The 17078-nt window shown below is 43.5% G+C and overlaps 1 protein-coding gene across 2 annotated transcripts; it reads right to left on the minus strand.

The window, feature by feature from the left end:
- Positions 1-767: 767 nt before the first annotated feature.
- Positions 768-16754, minus strand: DHCR24 (24-dehydrocholesterol reductase). Of its 2 annotated transcripts, XM_083510196.1 has the most exons (10): positions 16429-16754; positions 12042-16010; positions 9672-9827; positions 7454-7559; positions 7108-7226; positions 6757-7020; positions 5761-5904; positions 4592-4789; positions 4267-4445; positions 768-3827 (listed from the first exon to the last, which is right to left on the minus strand). In XM_083510196.1, exons 2-10 carry the CDS (start codon positions 12270-12272, stop codon positions 3674-3676), a joined length of 1551 nt encoding a protein of 516 aa, XP_083366322.1. In that variant the 5' UTR covers positions 12273-16010; positions 16429-16754; the 3' UTR covers positions 768-3673. The 2 variants fall into 2 exon arrangements, with proteins under 2 accessions (XP_083366322.1, XP_083366323.1); XM_083510197.1 differs by lacking the exon at positions 12042-16010 and having other exon boundaries at positions 9672-9855; positions 16497-16754.
- Positions 16755-17078: the final 324 nt, after the last annotated feature.

Here is a 17078-nt window from a genome sequence, read left to right on the forward strand (position 1 = left end):
GGCATGAATACAAGTAGTTGTGTTTCCTATCAATTTGTTGTTTCATTGATGATTAACACCACTGAACATTTTCATGCTTTTTTGTGGGTGGGCATATTCCCTAGCGATCTCATAGGGTAGCATTGACTGTCACAGCATTTGAACACTAAATGGTTCGATCCTATTTGGTGTATGAAAAATTCTATTTAACTAGACCAACATGAGCCAACAGGATGCTTTCCAGATGTTGATGCAACTACAAGGACCATCATCCCCGACCATGAGGTCAACAATGTTAAGAGGGCACATATTCGTTACTTCTGAATTGGATAGTACTGAAGCACAAGGAATTGAAGTATTAATTCATTTTGTAATTCCTTTAAGGACATTTTATTATACTTCTGAATAAATGTTAACTTGCACATAATGTGGTAAAATAATGCCAGGCAAGACCCTGTAGGAATTTATGGCAAGGTTTACTTTTGAGACATTTTATAGTCTAATGGAGGCATAAATTCTTTCTTCTTTTTTTTTAAAAGGATGCAATACAACATATTCTATAAATATGGATGTGATCCCAGGATTAGAAATAACAGTTAAGTCTAGGAAAAAGCTAAAGATTGAATTTTGATAGCTTCAAAAATCCTATGAGCACTTCAAAAAGCTCCTGAACCCAGCTTCTATGAAGACCTACTTGAAAGTTTTCAAAGAGTTCTGCCCAATAAATGACATTTCCAATGCGTCTTCCATTCAAAGTGACTTGAGATAATAGAGACGTACAGCAAAGATCTTCTCAACACCATTTTATTCAGTCACATCAAAATAGCATATTTTTTTTATGGTCGTAGCGCAAGTTCTGCCTGAGAGCAGCAGTACAAAACAGCTGACAGTTGCAACGTAAGTACACTGTGGCTGCTGGTATAAAATTAGGACATCTGAGTGGTTGGGACTCTTTTTCACTATGGTTGTAGCAAGAGGACAAACACACTTGCAGATACAGCCTGTGATGAGAAACAGAACTGTGTGCGACACAAAGACATACTCTACAGATTACAGACTCTGGCACTTTCCCCCCCTTTGCCTTTAGAACTCATTCCTGCACAGATAAATAATGGCAAGCATGGATTGCGCTGTCAACTCTCAGTCCCTTTCTGGATTCAACCTATGCCCAACACGCTGGCACAGCTACAGTGGCTTTTTACTGCCACTGCCACTTCCTACTCTCACAAACATTACGAGAATGGTTTTCAGATGTGCTACAGCAGTGTATGCAGGGCTCTCCCCCATCAAGGAATAGTTATCAGATGGATCAGTCTAAATGCATGTGCATTACTGAGTAGCTAAAATATGCTCGTTTATTCTCTTCCAATAAATAAAACCATCAGCTGGTCATAAATAAAACCCCACAGACAGTAAGATGTTTTCATATTGTCTCACCAAGCCGAACATTTCTCCCTATGTTCAGATAAATAATTCCACGTGAGAATTTTTGAGTCTTGACTAGTCTTTGGATCAGATTTTGGTTAAACTTGGTGCAATGAAAAGGAAAGAAGAAACCCAAACCCACTTAACCCCTGTAAAACTGATTACAGATGTGAAGCGAGTTTTATTATGGGAAAGTTCATGGCCCCAGCTAAACTTAACCTATTGCTATTACATTAAGTTTTTAGGAAGCATTGATGTTAGAGGCGTTGGGGGCTTATTGCTTCAGTGCAGAAGCTTTACCCTAACAGAAAAACCACTAGCTTGTAGAATTGTGAAAAAGAAAACAGCCATGTTAACATTTTAACATTAATCAGAATGTATGGAAGAGGGGGGCACACATAAAAGTAAAGTTGAGGCCTGCTCCTCTCTCTAGTGTGCAACCCAAACCCCTGGACCACTAAGGCTAGGTTTAATGAATTGTAGCCGCTGCTACTTCCACAGCCCTACTGACAACACACCAGCCAGTGTGGAAGAAGCAGGGGGCAAAATTCCCCCTCACTAGAACAGCTCCCAGGGCTGGGCTGGTGGCCTAGTTCGGGCCTGTGGCTGCCAGCAGCTGGGATGGCTCAGGATCCAGTTGATCATGTGTTGGTCTCTCAACCCCAGGTTTCTGCTGAATATCACCAGCTGTATCTGTCACCCACCTTTTGAGCGAGCACTTTGGAGGGCTTGACAGATGGCAACAGATCTCTCTTGCTGACAGATTTAGGCAGAAGGACAGCTCTGCTTCATCCAAACCCTCTGCCTTTTGTTGGGCAGGATGAGGGTAAAGAGGATGAAGAAATGGTATCCGTCCTCCTACAAGGCTGGCTGCATGCAAGTTTGGCTTCTGGATGTACGTGGCTCTCTTAAGGCTTACTGAAAGTGGGACTTGTGGGTAAATGTGCATAGGATTGAGTTACATCATACAAAAGCTTAAGTTTCCTTTCATCTACATGTGGGGTGCATGTTCCGACATTTTAAAAATCTGGATATCTATTCCTACCCCACCCGCATTTCCAAACGCTAATGAAGTCTAAAAAATAGGATGGCTAAAATGATCCAGGTCTCTTCCAGTTGATTAAGGCACTAAAAATAAAAATAAAAACTTCCTAAAAATAAAAGATACCCATGGTGAATACTGCCTTTCAAACTAAAGTTATGTGCATCATCTACCACACAAAACCCATAATTTGCTACACATTTCAAAAACAAAATAAAGCCTAAATTAGTTAGGCAACAAAATGAAACCACTTTGCTCAGTGTCTGATCAGTGTTGATCTTCTCCGTGTATTATGGAAAATGAGGCCAATCTTGCATTTCTGACAATCCATTTAAACTGCTAATCCAGTGTTTGTTAGCCAAAAAACAGATAATCATAGCATATTCTGTATCTTGTAGCAGCAGCAGCGATACCAAAAAGCAACACAGGAAAACAAACAAACAAACAAAGGCCACCCAGCGGCAGTTTGCCCTGAAGACTTGTAGAACTGGGGGCAGGAGGGAGAACAGACAAAAGCAACATCATTTATAAACAGGAAAGATAAATGCACCAATCCCTCCACAGTGCATACCAGCAAGTCTTCCCCTGCATCAAAGAAACCTTGATGGACACAACTAAAGAAAAATGTAATTCAAAGTAAAAGAGAGAGGCTGAACAATTCAAATTGCCTGCAAACCATAACTTCCAACGCTTTCAGACAGACAGGTCTACAACTGTGAATCTAATGCATGGTTACTTTTAACAATTCAAATGGAAATCCTGGGAAAGCTTAGTGATATGGTATAGGCAACAGTGACGTAATTTAAAGGCAGTCTCATTTGGCAGGTATTTGGCACTACCCTCGCGTAGAGGTGATTTTCTAAATTACAGGATCCCATCCCATTACATTTGTAGTAGTGAAGCTCCTATCAAACTCCCACTGGCAATTGCTAGCTAGACTGCAGTTCTAGCATCCTCAAAACTCAGATTTTTCCCATTTTTCTACAGGAAACCACTAAAAGATCTATAGCAAACCTATAATTAAACCTTATAGGAATTTCCATTTCTAAGCTATAAGATTATTAAGTGTAGATTTTTTTTTTCATATAAAGGCAGGAGTTTATATCTCTTAAATCACAAATATGCTTGAAGTCTTTGGGACAGCAACAACATGCTTTCGTTAAGGGCAGAGCAATTAGTTATTGTAAAATCCAACTTCACCCAATTTCTTGCTCAGGTGAGTCCGATTTAATGTCTTGCAGATTTGCAGATTTTATCATACACCTCTGGAAAAGCATCATTACAATGAAGTTGCTTCCTCAGCTTATGGTACAGCGAGCCATCAAACATTTCCCAGAATTCCTCACGGGTCATATAGCAATCAGCATACAACATCTGAAAACTAAAAGGAAGAATGAAAAACAGATCTTAAAATTGTTGCATCAGAAGGCGGCAGAAACTATTGCTCATTTCTTAGAGCAGGCTATTTTGCCAGCACAAACGTTCAGATCTTGTCCTAAAGGAACCCTTTTGTCTAGTCCCCAGTACTCCAATAGAACCCCATGAAACCAATTCTGAATTTTAGAACAGAAAACACTTCAGACTGCTCAGTAGCCCCAAAAGGGAAGTCTGTCATAGCAGCCTTATAATGAAGCACATTTTTGTTAAATTATATATGTCTTCAGGTAAAAAGGATCCTTAAAAAAACCCTGACCAATAAAAAATTAAGTTAAAATTCTTTTTGTTTTTGCAACATCGTCATGCAGCAAGCTGAAAAGTTAACTGCAAGAGAGTTCTCCTAACAACTTGAGAGAATGCCCTTTCGGGACTTAGACCCTTACCCATGAACACTCCTTACAAACTTTTCTATTTGCCTGGTGGAAGCCTTAGCTTCGAAGTATTTTGTTTTGGGCTCTCCGTAGGCTCCTACGTCCACATAGAGCTCTGCTTCATCTCCTTTTGGGTGAATCATGCCAGGGTTATTGGGCAAGATGAAGGGGCAGAGCCACAGAGGATAAACCTAGAGACAACGGAAGAACAAAAAAATTCACAACAAAGCAATACATGGGAGCCACTACCCAGCCCTTCTGAATCCTGTAGTCGAGACATGTTTTGTTTAGCTACTGCTACTAAGAACAACCTGGAAGGTAGGAAAGATGCTCTTACTTTGATGTCACTGTGGAAGGTTTCGATACATTGCTCAAGGCTTTTCATGGGGACCATCATGTCTTGTACAACGTGATGCTGCTCATAGAGCTTCCGAATTGCTTCTCCTTGGGTCAGTTTTAAGAGGGAGATTTTAGGAGGAACCATCCAACCAAACAGGTAGCGGAAAACAGGGTTATTGCCAAATGGGATGATATCCTAGAAAAGAGACCAAATGCATGTCGTGAGAAAACTACGCATTTCAAATCTGGATCGCCGACTTCAGAAATAACTGTCTGCCTTAAAAAACAACACCTCAACACTTTTTCATCATTCATTTATTTTAACAAAATTCACATGCTGCTTGATTGAAAGAAAACCTGTACAGTGGTACCTCGGGTTAAGTACTTAATTTGTTCCGGAGATCCGTTCTTAACCTGAAAATGTTCTTAACCTGAAGCACCACTTTAGCTAATGGGGTCTCTCGCTGCCACCGCACCACTGGAGCACAATTTCTGTTCTCATCCTGAAGCAAAGTTCTTAACCTGAGGTACTATTTCTGGGTTAGCGGAGTCTGTAACCTGAAGCGTATGTAACCTGAGGCGTATGTAACCCGAGGTACCACTGTATGCAGTTTACAAAAATCAAGTCGATTACAATTACTAGTGGCACTAATTAGTACATACAATAAAATAAAATAAAATAAAATAAAGCTACAGCACATATGGATTTAGCTAATTAGCGACTAATCCCACATAACATTGGAAGGATCTTCTGTGCAGTGAGCTGCAGCAATATGATGCTTTTCAGTCTGGGGAATGACCGCAACCATTTTTCCAGTTGGCTCACACTGGTGCTTATGACAAGCCCTAGGGGGAAATGCCTCCCCTTTGCTCCCGTGGCTTGAAATCAAAGGGCGTGGGCAAATGAAATGGGGTTTTTGCACTAGCCGCTGATCAACTGATATCAGGCAACCAACAGGTAGGCAGCTGTCAAACTGGCCCATGGGAACTGGGACACGTCAGCTGGTCAGATCTAGTTCCTACCCTGATATATAATATGGGGAAGAAGTTCGGCCTAGTCAGCTATTTCGCTAACTAGGTTTATCATTACCACAGAGAGGGTTGAATTGATAAGGATGTGTCTGTGAGCTTGATTGACAGCTAATATGGCATGAATTGGAACCTTACCTGGAGCTCCCAGAATATGCTCCGTGTATGCCTGTGATAGTATTGCCTTGCAGGGATATATTCCGTTCCCATCTCGTTAGCCTTTAGATAGTTCTCCACATGCTTGAAAAACCATGGCTTGTAGTAACACCCAATTCTGTTGATCTTAACATAAACAGAAACACAATGAACACACCAGCACAAAAGCAGCTTTGCCTGAAGACAAAGTTTCATAACGTGGCTCTAATTACAGCTGCAATTGAATGCAAGTTCTTTTAATGCTCAGCACATTTCTGCAACTGTTAAGAGTAAGATTGCCAAGGAAACACCAACAACAGGTTGTGTTGATCAAGGGTCGCTATGAGGGTTGCTGCTCCAGATGTTGCTGCACTACAATTCCCTCCCCCCCTAAGCATTGGCCAGCAATGGCTGGGGCCGACTGGCAGTTCAGTCCAACAACGTCTGTAGGGTGACACACTATCTATCTTTGATGTAAAGTCATGCAATGTACATCATTTACATGCAAATGTCTGTATGCAATCAACACTGGCAAATTTTTTTTGTAGATAAGAACTGCCTACAGGCCAATTCTGTGCACTTCTATCAGGCAGATTGGTTTGCCCCAGGCCTGTGGGAGAAATAGTTTTGTAGAATGACCTCTCCCACCAGATTAATTATGTGCAAGACATTCCACTCATGGAATTGATCTGCCCAGTATTTTGTTAAACTAGTTTAACAGTCACTCCTCCATCCAGAGAACCATGGGAACTACTGTTCTGTAAGGGAGGCTGAGCTCCAAAAAAGAATTCACAACACTCTCAACAAACTACTGTTCTCTAGGGGAAGCTATGGCATTAAAAATACCATAAAAACTAAAGGAAGCCTGTACTGCAGATGGGCTCTCTAAACTTTAGAATCAATGAAGGGCAGAGATTGGTTTTCAGAGGCAAGTTTGGCTAGTTCTCCCCCCGCCGGTGTCCTATTTACCTGAAGAAGTGAAAGAATCAATGTTGTTACCTTACTATGATCAGCTTCATTGGTCAAAACTCCGGTCATTATGACAGCTTCTTCTAAAGAATAAACCAGACCCTCCACAAAATGGTTTTCTTTCTTCTCAGATTCTTCAGCAAATCTCTTGCAGATTGTCTTCAGTCCTCTCACAGGCTCATAATGCAGCTTCACATATTTTTTCGCTGGGATCATTTTTATTTCAGCTGCCACCAGGAAGCCCAGTGTGCCACAAGACCAAGGAACCGCATAAAATAGGTCTGAGTTCTCCTCCTGCAAAAGGCACGCAACACTAAGGCGCATACAGATACAGAGCAGGAATAATGTCACAAACCACAGCAAATTAGAATGTTATCTTACCGGTGTACATCTCACATGGCTCCCATCAGCAAGAACAAGTTCATAGGCCACGCAGGAATGCTGAAACAGTCCATAGATGTGGGAGGACGATTCAATACCAGTCCCCATGATCAAACCACCTGAACAAGAGATCATTGCACAACAATCACATGAATTGTATTTTCATTTTCCAGAGGACTTACTTAAATAACAGGTGAATTTTCACAGCTTGGGAATCATACAGTGAGCATTAGATCTTATGCATCACAGAAAAGTATAAAAATAATTTGCTTTTAATTGCTAAGTGGAACTGTATTGAAATATTTAAGAGTTGTAGTTATATTTTACAAATCCCAAGACCTCTCACCTACAGTAAGGTCATCAAGTTCTGGTACCACTGGAACAGTCCAGCCTATGGGGTTGAGGTGTGCTGTTAATTGTCCCATTGTGACCAAGGGTTCCACACGGACAACCTAAGGAAGAACACATTTTATATGCCAAGACTGAATGCCACATCAATACAAATCTGATGCCGAATCAGTAACACAGAAATGCACTCTGCCCCATCATTTGGTGCACACCTTAAAAGTTACCTCGGTCTTTGTGAATCAGGAAATCAGTGGAAAAGAAATACTTTAAACAGGTTAGTGTTGCAATCATGCTTGCCTATCCTGGATGTAATTAGGCAAATTACAACTAGGAAACCCGTAGCATGAATGCTTTAAGACTGAGCAGCACAACAGTACTTTCTGCAGCAGACAAGGCAGCTAAGGTTGCACCAAAAACTTGAAAATTTGGCCCAAGAAACTCCTGTCTGCACTGTTTATCACAAACATATATACTAGTGCATGAACAAAGTGTAGGGTCATGCCTCTGTTCCTGGCTATTGTACCTTCCACTTGCTAGGAAGAGTTGTGTAAGCCAACTTCCCATGAACAGAAGCCTCATCCTTCAATTAGCATACAGAAATGGCAGGTTTCATTTCTTTCACAATCAAGCAGTTATCTACATTGATCTCCTTTAATAATAATAAATGCATTTTGCAGTGGTTCCAACCCTATCTTTGGAACTGAGTCCAGAGAGTAGCACTTGAGAGTGCCTTTCAACCCCTTGGTGGCTACATTATAAACCTGCCACAGCTTACTATCTTACAGGTACCTCCAATGCTATTTACCATATTTTTCGCTCTATAAGACGCACTTTTTCCCTTCTAAAAATTAAGGGAAAATGTGTGTGCGTCTTATAGAGCGAATGCAGGCTGCACGGCTAAGCCAGAACAGGGAGAGGGAGCGCTGCGCAGCGCTCCCTCTAGCTATTCTGGCTTTTGGATGGCCCCGCGAAGCTCCCCGTGCCCTGCGGAGGCTTCGATCAAAGCTAAACCAGCTATCCCACCGGCTATCCCAGAAGCCAGAACAGCAAGAGACTATCCCAGAAGCCAGATCCCTCTTGCTGTTCTGGCTTCTGGGATTCATAATTCCCCCCCCCCTTGTTTCCTCCCCCCAAAACTAGGTGCGTCCTATAGAGCAAAAAATACGGTAATATCTACATGAAGCTATTGGGATCGGTCATTATGAGTTTTGGGGTAAGGTGCCATCGGTATGCTGATGAAACTCAGCTCTATCCTCCGTAACATCTGAAGTGGGAGAGGCTGTACAGCCCCTGGGATAGTACTTAGATGCAGTGGTGAAATGGATGAGGAAAAACAAGCAGAGCTTGAATCCTGCCAAGATGAAGGCACTGTAGGTGAGTAGTTTCCGCATCCAAGATGCGTAGGCAACTCTCCATAAACACAGAGAAGTAGTGGTCAGTGGAATGGCAGCATTTACTTGCCCTTGCGTCACTGGTGTTTCTACATATTACTGGGAGGGAGATAGGAAGGTGCAAGGAGTGCCAGATTGGTTCCACCAACGAGTTTGCACTGCACCAACCTGGCCCCTTGCCGTAAGCTGGAGTGACATGAGGTCAGGTAAGTGCTGCTGCCCCACTGCCTGCTACTAAGACAGAGTGAGCAAAAGATAGCAATTCTGAAGACACCAGCTAGTGGGGAAACATCCTCAGTAGTACTGCCACACCAGAGGTCCTGTGTTCCAAGGTCTGATTCTTCCGCTTCGAAATCATGCGCCTCATCCTTGGTCAGGCACCTCAAAGAGGACCAGAAAGCACAGAAACAGGCTCAATGATGTTCAGCAATGGCCACATCCCTTGAACAAAAGCTCATCACTTAAATACAGTGGTGCCCCGCAAGACGAATGCCTCGCAAGACGGAAAACTCGCTAGACGAAAGAGTTTTCCGTTTTGGAGGTGCTTCGCAAAACGAATCTCCTATGGGCTTGCTTCGCAAGATGAAAATGTCTTGCGAGTTCCTGCGGGTTTTTTTCCTCCCCCCCTTTTTCTAAGCCGCTAAGCTGCTTATCAGCTGATCCAATAAGCAGATAAGCCACTAAAAGCCGCTAAAAGCGCTAATCCGCTAATCCGTCAATGGGCTTGCTTTGCAAGATGAAAAAACCGCTAGACGAAGAGAATCACAGAACGGATTCTTTTCGTCTTGCGAGGCACCACTGTAGAAGGATCAATTCCAAGCTTACCATTCTCTCAGTGTCCACTTCCAGAACATCCATCAAGTTGATTGTTATATTCTTAAGCGTCTTCTTGTACTTTCCAACACGAAGAGACACTGTAAGCCAGCCAGGACGTCCTGTGCACATATATGTTTTTAGCCCTTCTTTTTTCCATTCTCGTACCTGCAAGAAATGAAGATTAATTTAACACCTTATATATAACAACTTGATGTTGTTTTTGCAAGTAAACAGATCTGCATCTGAGAAAGCTGATTCTGACTAGAAGAATCCTACATACACTTCCCTGGAAGTCCCATTAAATATAATGGGGCAACTGAAAGCAAACATTTACTTATCAAAATTTATATACTGCTTAATTTAGAAAACCTAAGCCAACAGTTCCTGAACTCCCCCTCCCCCAGATTACTTGAAAATTCTTGAGGGTCTTGGTGGACCACTTAATGGCTTTTCTGCCTGTTCTCAAGAAAGTACCTTTAACACAAAAGGTTTTAAAATTTGCATTGGTATTGCAATTAAGGCAGAATAAGAGCCTACTAGGGCTGTGTTCACACTCCCACCGTGCTCACTGCCATTCCGGTGCAAATGCATCCTGGACTTTGTTACACTACTGTTTTATGAGTTTCTCCCCAAACTAGCTTCACACTGATTGAGAGTCCTTAAGCCATTCGCAATTCATCTCCAGCCAAGGTGTGAACACTTCTACATAGGGAAAAGGTGTCACTGCCTGCCAGTGCACTCTAGTGTGTACACAAACAGACACAAATCTTACACTAGTGGAGCCATGTTGATGTGAAAAGCTGGGGAGGGGGGACAGAATGAGCTGTGCTGCGGAATTCACTGGGGCAGCAGAAGGGACTTCACTGAGCTTTAAAGTGGTAATGTGAACACACTCTACTGTCTGAAAAGCATGACAGCACAGGCCAGTCTGACCTTGTTTGCACTGTGATGAGCAGAAAACTGCAGTGTGAGGTTAAAGTATCTCATGCTAATGAACCCCATGATGATGATTATACAGTGCCATTGGTGTGCACCGTGTTCTTCTAGCTCTAGCATGTCTCCTCTTAATGGCCTTTTCTCTACACTAAAAAGCCCCAAGTGCTGTAACCTTTCTACACAGGAAGTTGCTATTTTCATCAACAGGAACGAAAGAGTAAAGGCTTGTTTGGTATAATGTTGTAATCATTCAACTTGTTTTTATTATTGCTTGTAAGCTGCTCTGAGCCCGGCCTTGGCTAGGGAGGGCGGGGTATAAATAAAAATTATTATTATTATTATTATTATAATGACCTGTCAGGGAGACACATGGCACAGAATAGGCTCTCTGCAATTTGAATGCTTGCTGATTTATGGTTTCCCTAGCATCAGGCACATACCTACGCAAGCCACATACGGACTCCACTAATGTTTATGCCTGTTATCCATAAACAAGAGGACCACTGAAGACTAGGTGTCCCTTGTGGTCCTTTCCAACTCTACAATGCTATGATTCTATGAAGAAGATACTGTCTAGAGAGCAATAATGTGCCAAATACTGGCACTGCTTTCTTGCAGCACCTTTCCTTCCACTTACAATTTGTTTGTGTAACAGTAATGGAATGCCTTCTCTGCTGAAATACATCACTATTTGTATTGACGATCTGCCGGTTTCTGAAAACACACCTGTTTGCAAGATGTGTCCCTTGATATCTTCATCTGGGGCAACCCACTTAGATGAGCATCATCTGATTTTCCCACCTTTTAATTTTAATGGTACTGTTTTCTAGTGTATTTTAATGGCTGGGTTTTTTTTAATATTTTCTAAACTGCTCAGAAACCTACTCTAGCATTACATGGTATATAAGTAAATAAGATATTAATTTAGCACTGTATCACTGCTACAGGCCCACAGCTGATTGGTCAGGAACGGGGAAACTGACTCCAAATCACATCAGCCTCAGCTAGCAAAGCCAACAGCTGGGATGATTGTAGTTGTAGTCCAACATCATCTGGAGGGCCACAGGTTTCCCATCCCTGCTTTGGTCCAAGGGTGCAGCCAGAGATGCAACCCAAAGTAACAGGGCAACAACATAATTGTCAGGATATCTCCTCTGAGTTTTTGTATGAGAAAAATTTCCAATATCAGCAATATCACAAAACTGCTAAAAGGGGGGGGGGGACCAGACTCAATGGTTGCTGTTAGTAGTCCTGATCTGCAACTCAAGACTTGTATTTAGCTTCATTCAAACCTCTGGCCAACTTCCATGCTTGAAAACCTCTGCTCCAGGGAAGGAAGGCCAGGAACACCCGGAGTCTTACTAGGAAAACTGAACAGCCTGCGCTTCTTCCAACTTGTAAACCCTTTTGGGGGTACTTTCCCCCTCCGCCCGCCCTTCTCACCTGTTCCTGGATGTTGCGAACACGCAGGTTGTGCTGCCGAGGCGCGCTGTGCATCTTCTGCACCATCCAGGCGCGGAACTGGTAGTAGATGTCGAAGAGCACGGAGAGGGGCAGCAGGAAGAGGCAGACGAAGACCCAGCGGTGGTGGACCAGAACGTACGCGAGCCCCTTGTAGCGGGCCCACAGGATGAGCAGCAGAAGCCCGACCCCGAGAGACAGCAGAGGACCCATCGCGAACCCTCGCCGGCACTCACTCACACGCAACGCGCCTAACAACCCAAGTCGTTCTCCTAATCGGATCCGCTCGACTCCCGCAGCACCCAACAAGCCGGCACAACTTGTTTTGCACAGCTGGCCTCTTCAGTCCCCAGTTGGCTCACCTAGCAGCCACCTGTTCCAACAACCCCCGAGACCCCGCTACCCTCCGCCGCCTCTTCCCACGTACTACGGTCAGCACCGTCTTAGCAGCGCCGCCGCCCTGTGCAAAGCAAGGCGGGCACTCGCCCCTCTCCTTTCCTCGCAACGGGGCAAGTCTCTTTACAGAGTATGTTTGGAGACCCGGGTTCAGAAGAACCGCGTCGGGGACACGCGCGCGCGCCTTCCCCACGACCGTGTCACACCCGCTCGCGGACCGGCGTCACCCCCAGCTCGCGAGCCGACCGTTCCTCGCGCTCCCCTCCGCAGCCCAGCCGAGCCAACGTTCGGCGCTTGACACCCGGCGCTCCGCCCCCGGCCCGACTCGAAGCGCAGCCCACCTCCCTCCTGGTTGGCCGGTCGGGCTCCTCGGCGGTGAGGAGAGGGACGGCGTCCAACCAATGGGGTGGCGCCGTTTGGATCGGATCAGGCGCCGAGTGGCGGGATTGGCTGGCTCGGGAGGCGAGGGGGCAGGGAGCTAAACACCCGTACCGGCCGGGTGCCTCGGAGCAGCACGAGGCCAGTTGGCCGAGCGAGCGCCGCGTGCCGCCTCCCCGCCCTAGGCAGGCATGCAGGCTGGGTGCTCTCGCCCTGGGGGGGGGGGGGGATGACGCTGCAAGGCAGGTTTTTTTTGTATGGAGGACCCAACCCCCGGTTCTGTTCGTGAACTGACGAATAGTGACCCGTCTCTGGTCCTGTGGAGGGTTCCCCGCAAGCCATGCAGCGGGGGAATGCCCGTCCTAAATTGCAGCCAGAACAAAGAGGCCTCTTGCTCGGATACCGAAACAGGAGAGGGAAATAACGTTGCAATCCTTTACACACCTGAGAGTTGATCGGTATAGGATTGCGCTTAAGTATTTTTGCAAATGTGCCTCCTCCTCTGCTCATGGGACAACTCGCATGCCAAGGGAGAATTCCCCCTGCCCTGCCTTGCTTGCACACGCAGATACAGTTCTGTGGGCTCGGAAATGCAGTTGGCACGCTGGGGTGAAACGGCAGCCAGGGTCTGGAGCAGCACCAGGGGGGCATCCTTTCAGGCCACGTGCTGCCTGGTGGCACCTCGCCTGGAACGTTGTAATCCTGCCCCCTTTGTCCGGGGCACAGTGCCGCGGCACGAGGCGAACCATCTGCAGCCTTTGGGCGTTCGCCATGTTAGAAGCCGTGTCCAAGTTCTGAATCTTCACGTTGCTTGCTAAATAGAGAGCTCTTGGTGAAAGCAGAACTCAATCCTACGCATTATTGTTATGATCGTTTGATTATGATGATGCTGCGTATTGTTATGCTGTGCATTATGTTGTTGTTGTTCTGCTTAAATTATGCTTGTAGTGTTGTATTCCGCCCTTGGATCTTTGGATAAAGGGTGGTATATAAATTGAATAAATTAATAATAATTAGCAGAAGGAGAGGGATGAGTGAGTTGGCAGAATTCTTGGTCTGCTCTGTAACAGTACCCCCTAGATTGCAGGTGGGGAACTGCAACTTTTGAAAGTTTGCACACACAGCAAGATACAAACATACTGTGTTCTTCTAAAATTAAAATAAAATAAATGATGTACCAGTTCTCATATCTTGGTAAGCATGTTGTGGGTGCCATGGGCAGCAAAAAGAGAGGTGCTTGTTTTCTGTGCCTGTGAGTATTGTAACAAAAAGCTCTGCATGCATACAGTTAATGCCAAAACATTCTTCTAAGCAGTTCTAAATAACCAGTTACAAAACATTAAAACAAAAATCCATAATTAACTACTTTTATATATTTTGGAAAGTTGTTTGGACATCTGTTAATATACAACCAAATTTTGCAAAAGGCTTCCTGCAATCGAGCAGGTTTTCATCTATGTATGGATGCAACTGAGCGGCACAGAATAAAATAATTGTAGAGTTGAAAGGGACCCTGAGGATCATCTAGTCCAACCCTCTGCAATGCAGGGATATGCAGCTGTCCTTTATTGTGATTGAACCTTCAACCGTGGCATTATGAGCACCATGCTCTAACCAGCTGACCTATCCATTGAAACATTAGAAGATAAACATCCATCATTAAAACACGCAATAAAACAATCCCATTAAAACACAGAAATGAAAATAGGAGATTCAGATAAAGTTATCAAAGTTAAAATCATCTGGCCTTGTAAGAAAGCCTGAAAGGGAAGATTAAACATAAGCACTGGATAATTATATAATGGATGGTACAAGATACAGTGCATCACGTCTTCAATTCGGCCTTTCTGCACAAGCCCAAACCATCCTTTGCTAGTCTGTTAGAAAATCTACAACCATATCTAGACATCAATAGGCATGGCTTGGAATCCAAACTCGGTAAAAGCATATCTGGAACAAGGAGAGGGGCAGAATAAATTTTGATAGATAGGTGGCCCTTTCATGGTCTGGTTTGATTTCACTATACCAGACAGCAGACTTAAAATTCTTCAAGTATTCAATATTTCGTTTAGCATCTTTGAAAAAAATTATATCCCAGCTCTTACAGTCAGATGAACCCTGCATTGACCTTGTTGTGAGAATCAAGTAGCTTACCATCAAATATCTGCTAAATTGTGTCCAACCTTCTATATTCTGTAAGTCTTAAAAACACAATTTTGCTAAGCGTTGATCTAGCACCACTGATAGTTTTTTGTAATACATTGGTATCTCAGGTTAAGAACTTAATTCATTCTGGAGGTCCGTTCTTAACCTGAAACTGTTCTTAACCTGAAGCACCACTTTAGCTAATGGGGCCTCCTGCTGCTGCCGTGCCGCCGGAGCACGATTTATGTTCTCATCCTGAAGCAAAGTTCTTAACCCGAGGTACTATTTCTGGGTTAGCGGAGTCTGTAACCTGAAGCATCTGTAACCCGAGGTACCACTGTACAGTATAATGGGTTTGTGTATACATAGAATCATAGAATCGAAAAGTTGGATGGGACCCCAAGAGTCACCTAGTCCAATCCTCTGTTGTGCAGGAATCTCAACTAAAGCATCCATGACAGATGTCCATCCAACCTCCACTTAAAAACTTCCAATGAAGGAGAGTCTGCACCCTCCTGAGGGAGTCCATTCTACAGTACTGTCGAACAGCTCTTATTGTCAGAAAGTTCTTCCTGCCTGCTGTTTACTTGGAAACCCCTTTCCTTTAACTTGAATCCATTGGTTTGAGTCCTGCCCTCCAGAGCAGGAGAAAACAAGCTTGCTCCAGCTTCCATGTGACAGCCTTTTTGATATTGGAAGATGGCTATCATATTTCCTCTCAGTCTCCTCTTCTCCAGGCTGAACATACCCACTTGTTAGAGAAGGGAGGCCTACTTCAATCCTCTATAGTGCACCGGCTGTAAGATACTGCCACATGCATGTACAAGAACATATACTGAATTACATAAAGTTCATCTCTACAATGGCTACCCTAAATTGCTACATACCCTGATTTTCCTTCAGATTGCTAGATAGATATAGACAATTGAACCTCACATTCTCACACATGGGGTGAGGAGCATTTATATATCTTTCAACATGGAGGTATCAGCATGTCAACAAATGGTTAAGATGAAATTTGGCTCATACTCTCTGAGTGTTGATGACATTGAAATGAACTGTGGGGGCTCTAGCAATAAGACAAAATTTAAGATTAAATTAACAAATAGATAAACTAAGGACTATGAATTTGCTGAACCAACTTTTAAAAGGGATACAAGAACGGGGGATGTGAGGAAGTCAGGAAAATATGTGAATTTAAGATATAAAACCAAGAAAGGGATTTTTTGTGTTTTTCTTATATGTGCTTTTTCTTTTTTATTATTAGTTTTTAAAATGTATGTATTTTTGTATTTTTGTGTTTAATGTTTGTAGTGTTGTATTTTGTAGTATGTATGTTGTGTTTTTATATTCTTCTTGTTTTCGTCTTTGTATTTTTCTTGTTATATTGTGCATTGTTAAAACTTAATAAAAAATTTTATATATAAAAAAAAAGAAATTTGGCTCATACTCTGACTACTGGAAAGTTTACCATATAATAGATATCAGCATTCTGGCACAGAATAAACCAAGTCATACCTGGCAAGGGACTCTTCTACTAGCAGCTAAAGAGATAGATCTACAGTTGAAGAACGGAAACCTCATTTATGAGTAGACAGATATGGATGCTGCTTGTTGGAGCCTGGTATCTTTGCCCATTCCCAAAGCTCTGCTTTTAAGCCATTTCTGCAGACTGAAGGCTGGGGAGATGTGAAGTCTTTATATTGCCTCTTTGTGGGCTGCTTAAATGCCTTTGTGAAGAAAACAAGAAGTTGTCTGTCAGGCTGCCTACCTGTGTCTCCACTGTCTCAGAAAGCAACTTGAAAATATATTTGTTTTCTTTCCCTGGTCCCCCCCACCCCCTGGAGGAGAAATGCTGCTTCTTATGTCTTAGTTTCAGTTGGAAGGTTAAGGCTAAAGTTTCAAGGATTGCTCAGATCAGCCTTGTTGCCACTGGTTTATTGAAAAATTACTTGGTGTACTCTCAGGAGTACACTGAGTTCCATAAATAATTACTTGAAGCATTCTCTTACCAGCAGTCATGTATTGTTTTGCTAACCTTCCAAACCAAGGGCGTGCGCACAATATATTTCACAATCTTACTCCATCAGAGCACTTTCC

This window comes from Podarcis liolepis, assembly GCF_965112155.1.
Source record: "Podarcis liolepis genome assembly, chromosome: 6".
NCBI classification, from domain to species: Eukaryota; Metazoa; Chordata; class Lepidosauria; order Squamata; family Lacertidae; genus Podarcis; species Podarcis liolepis.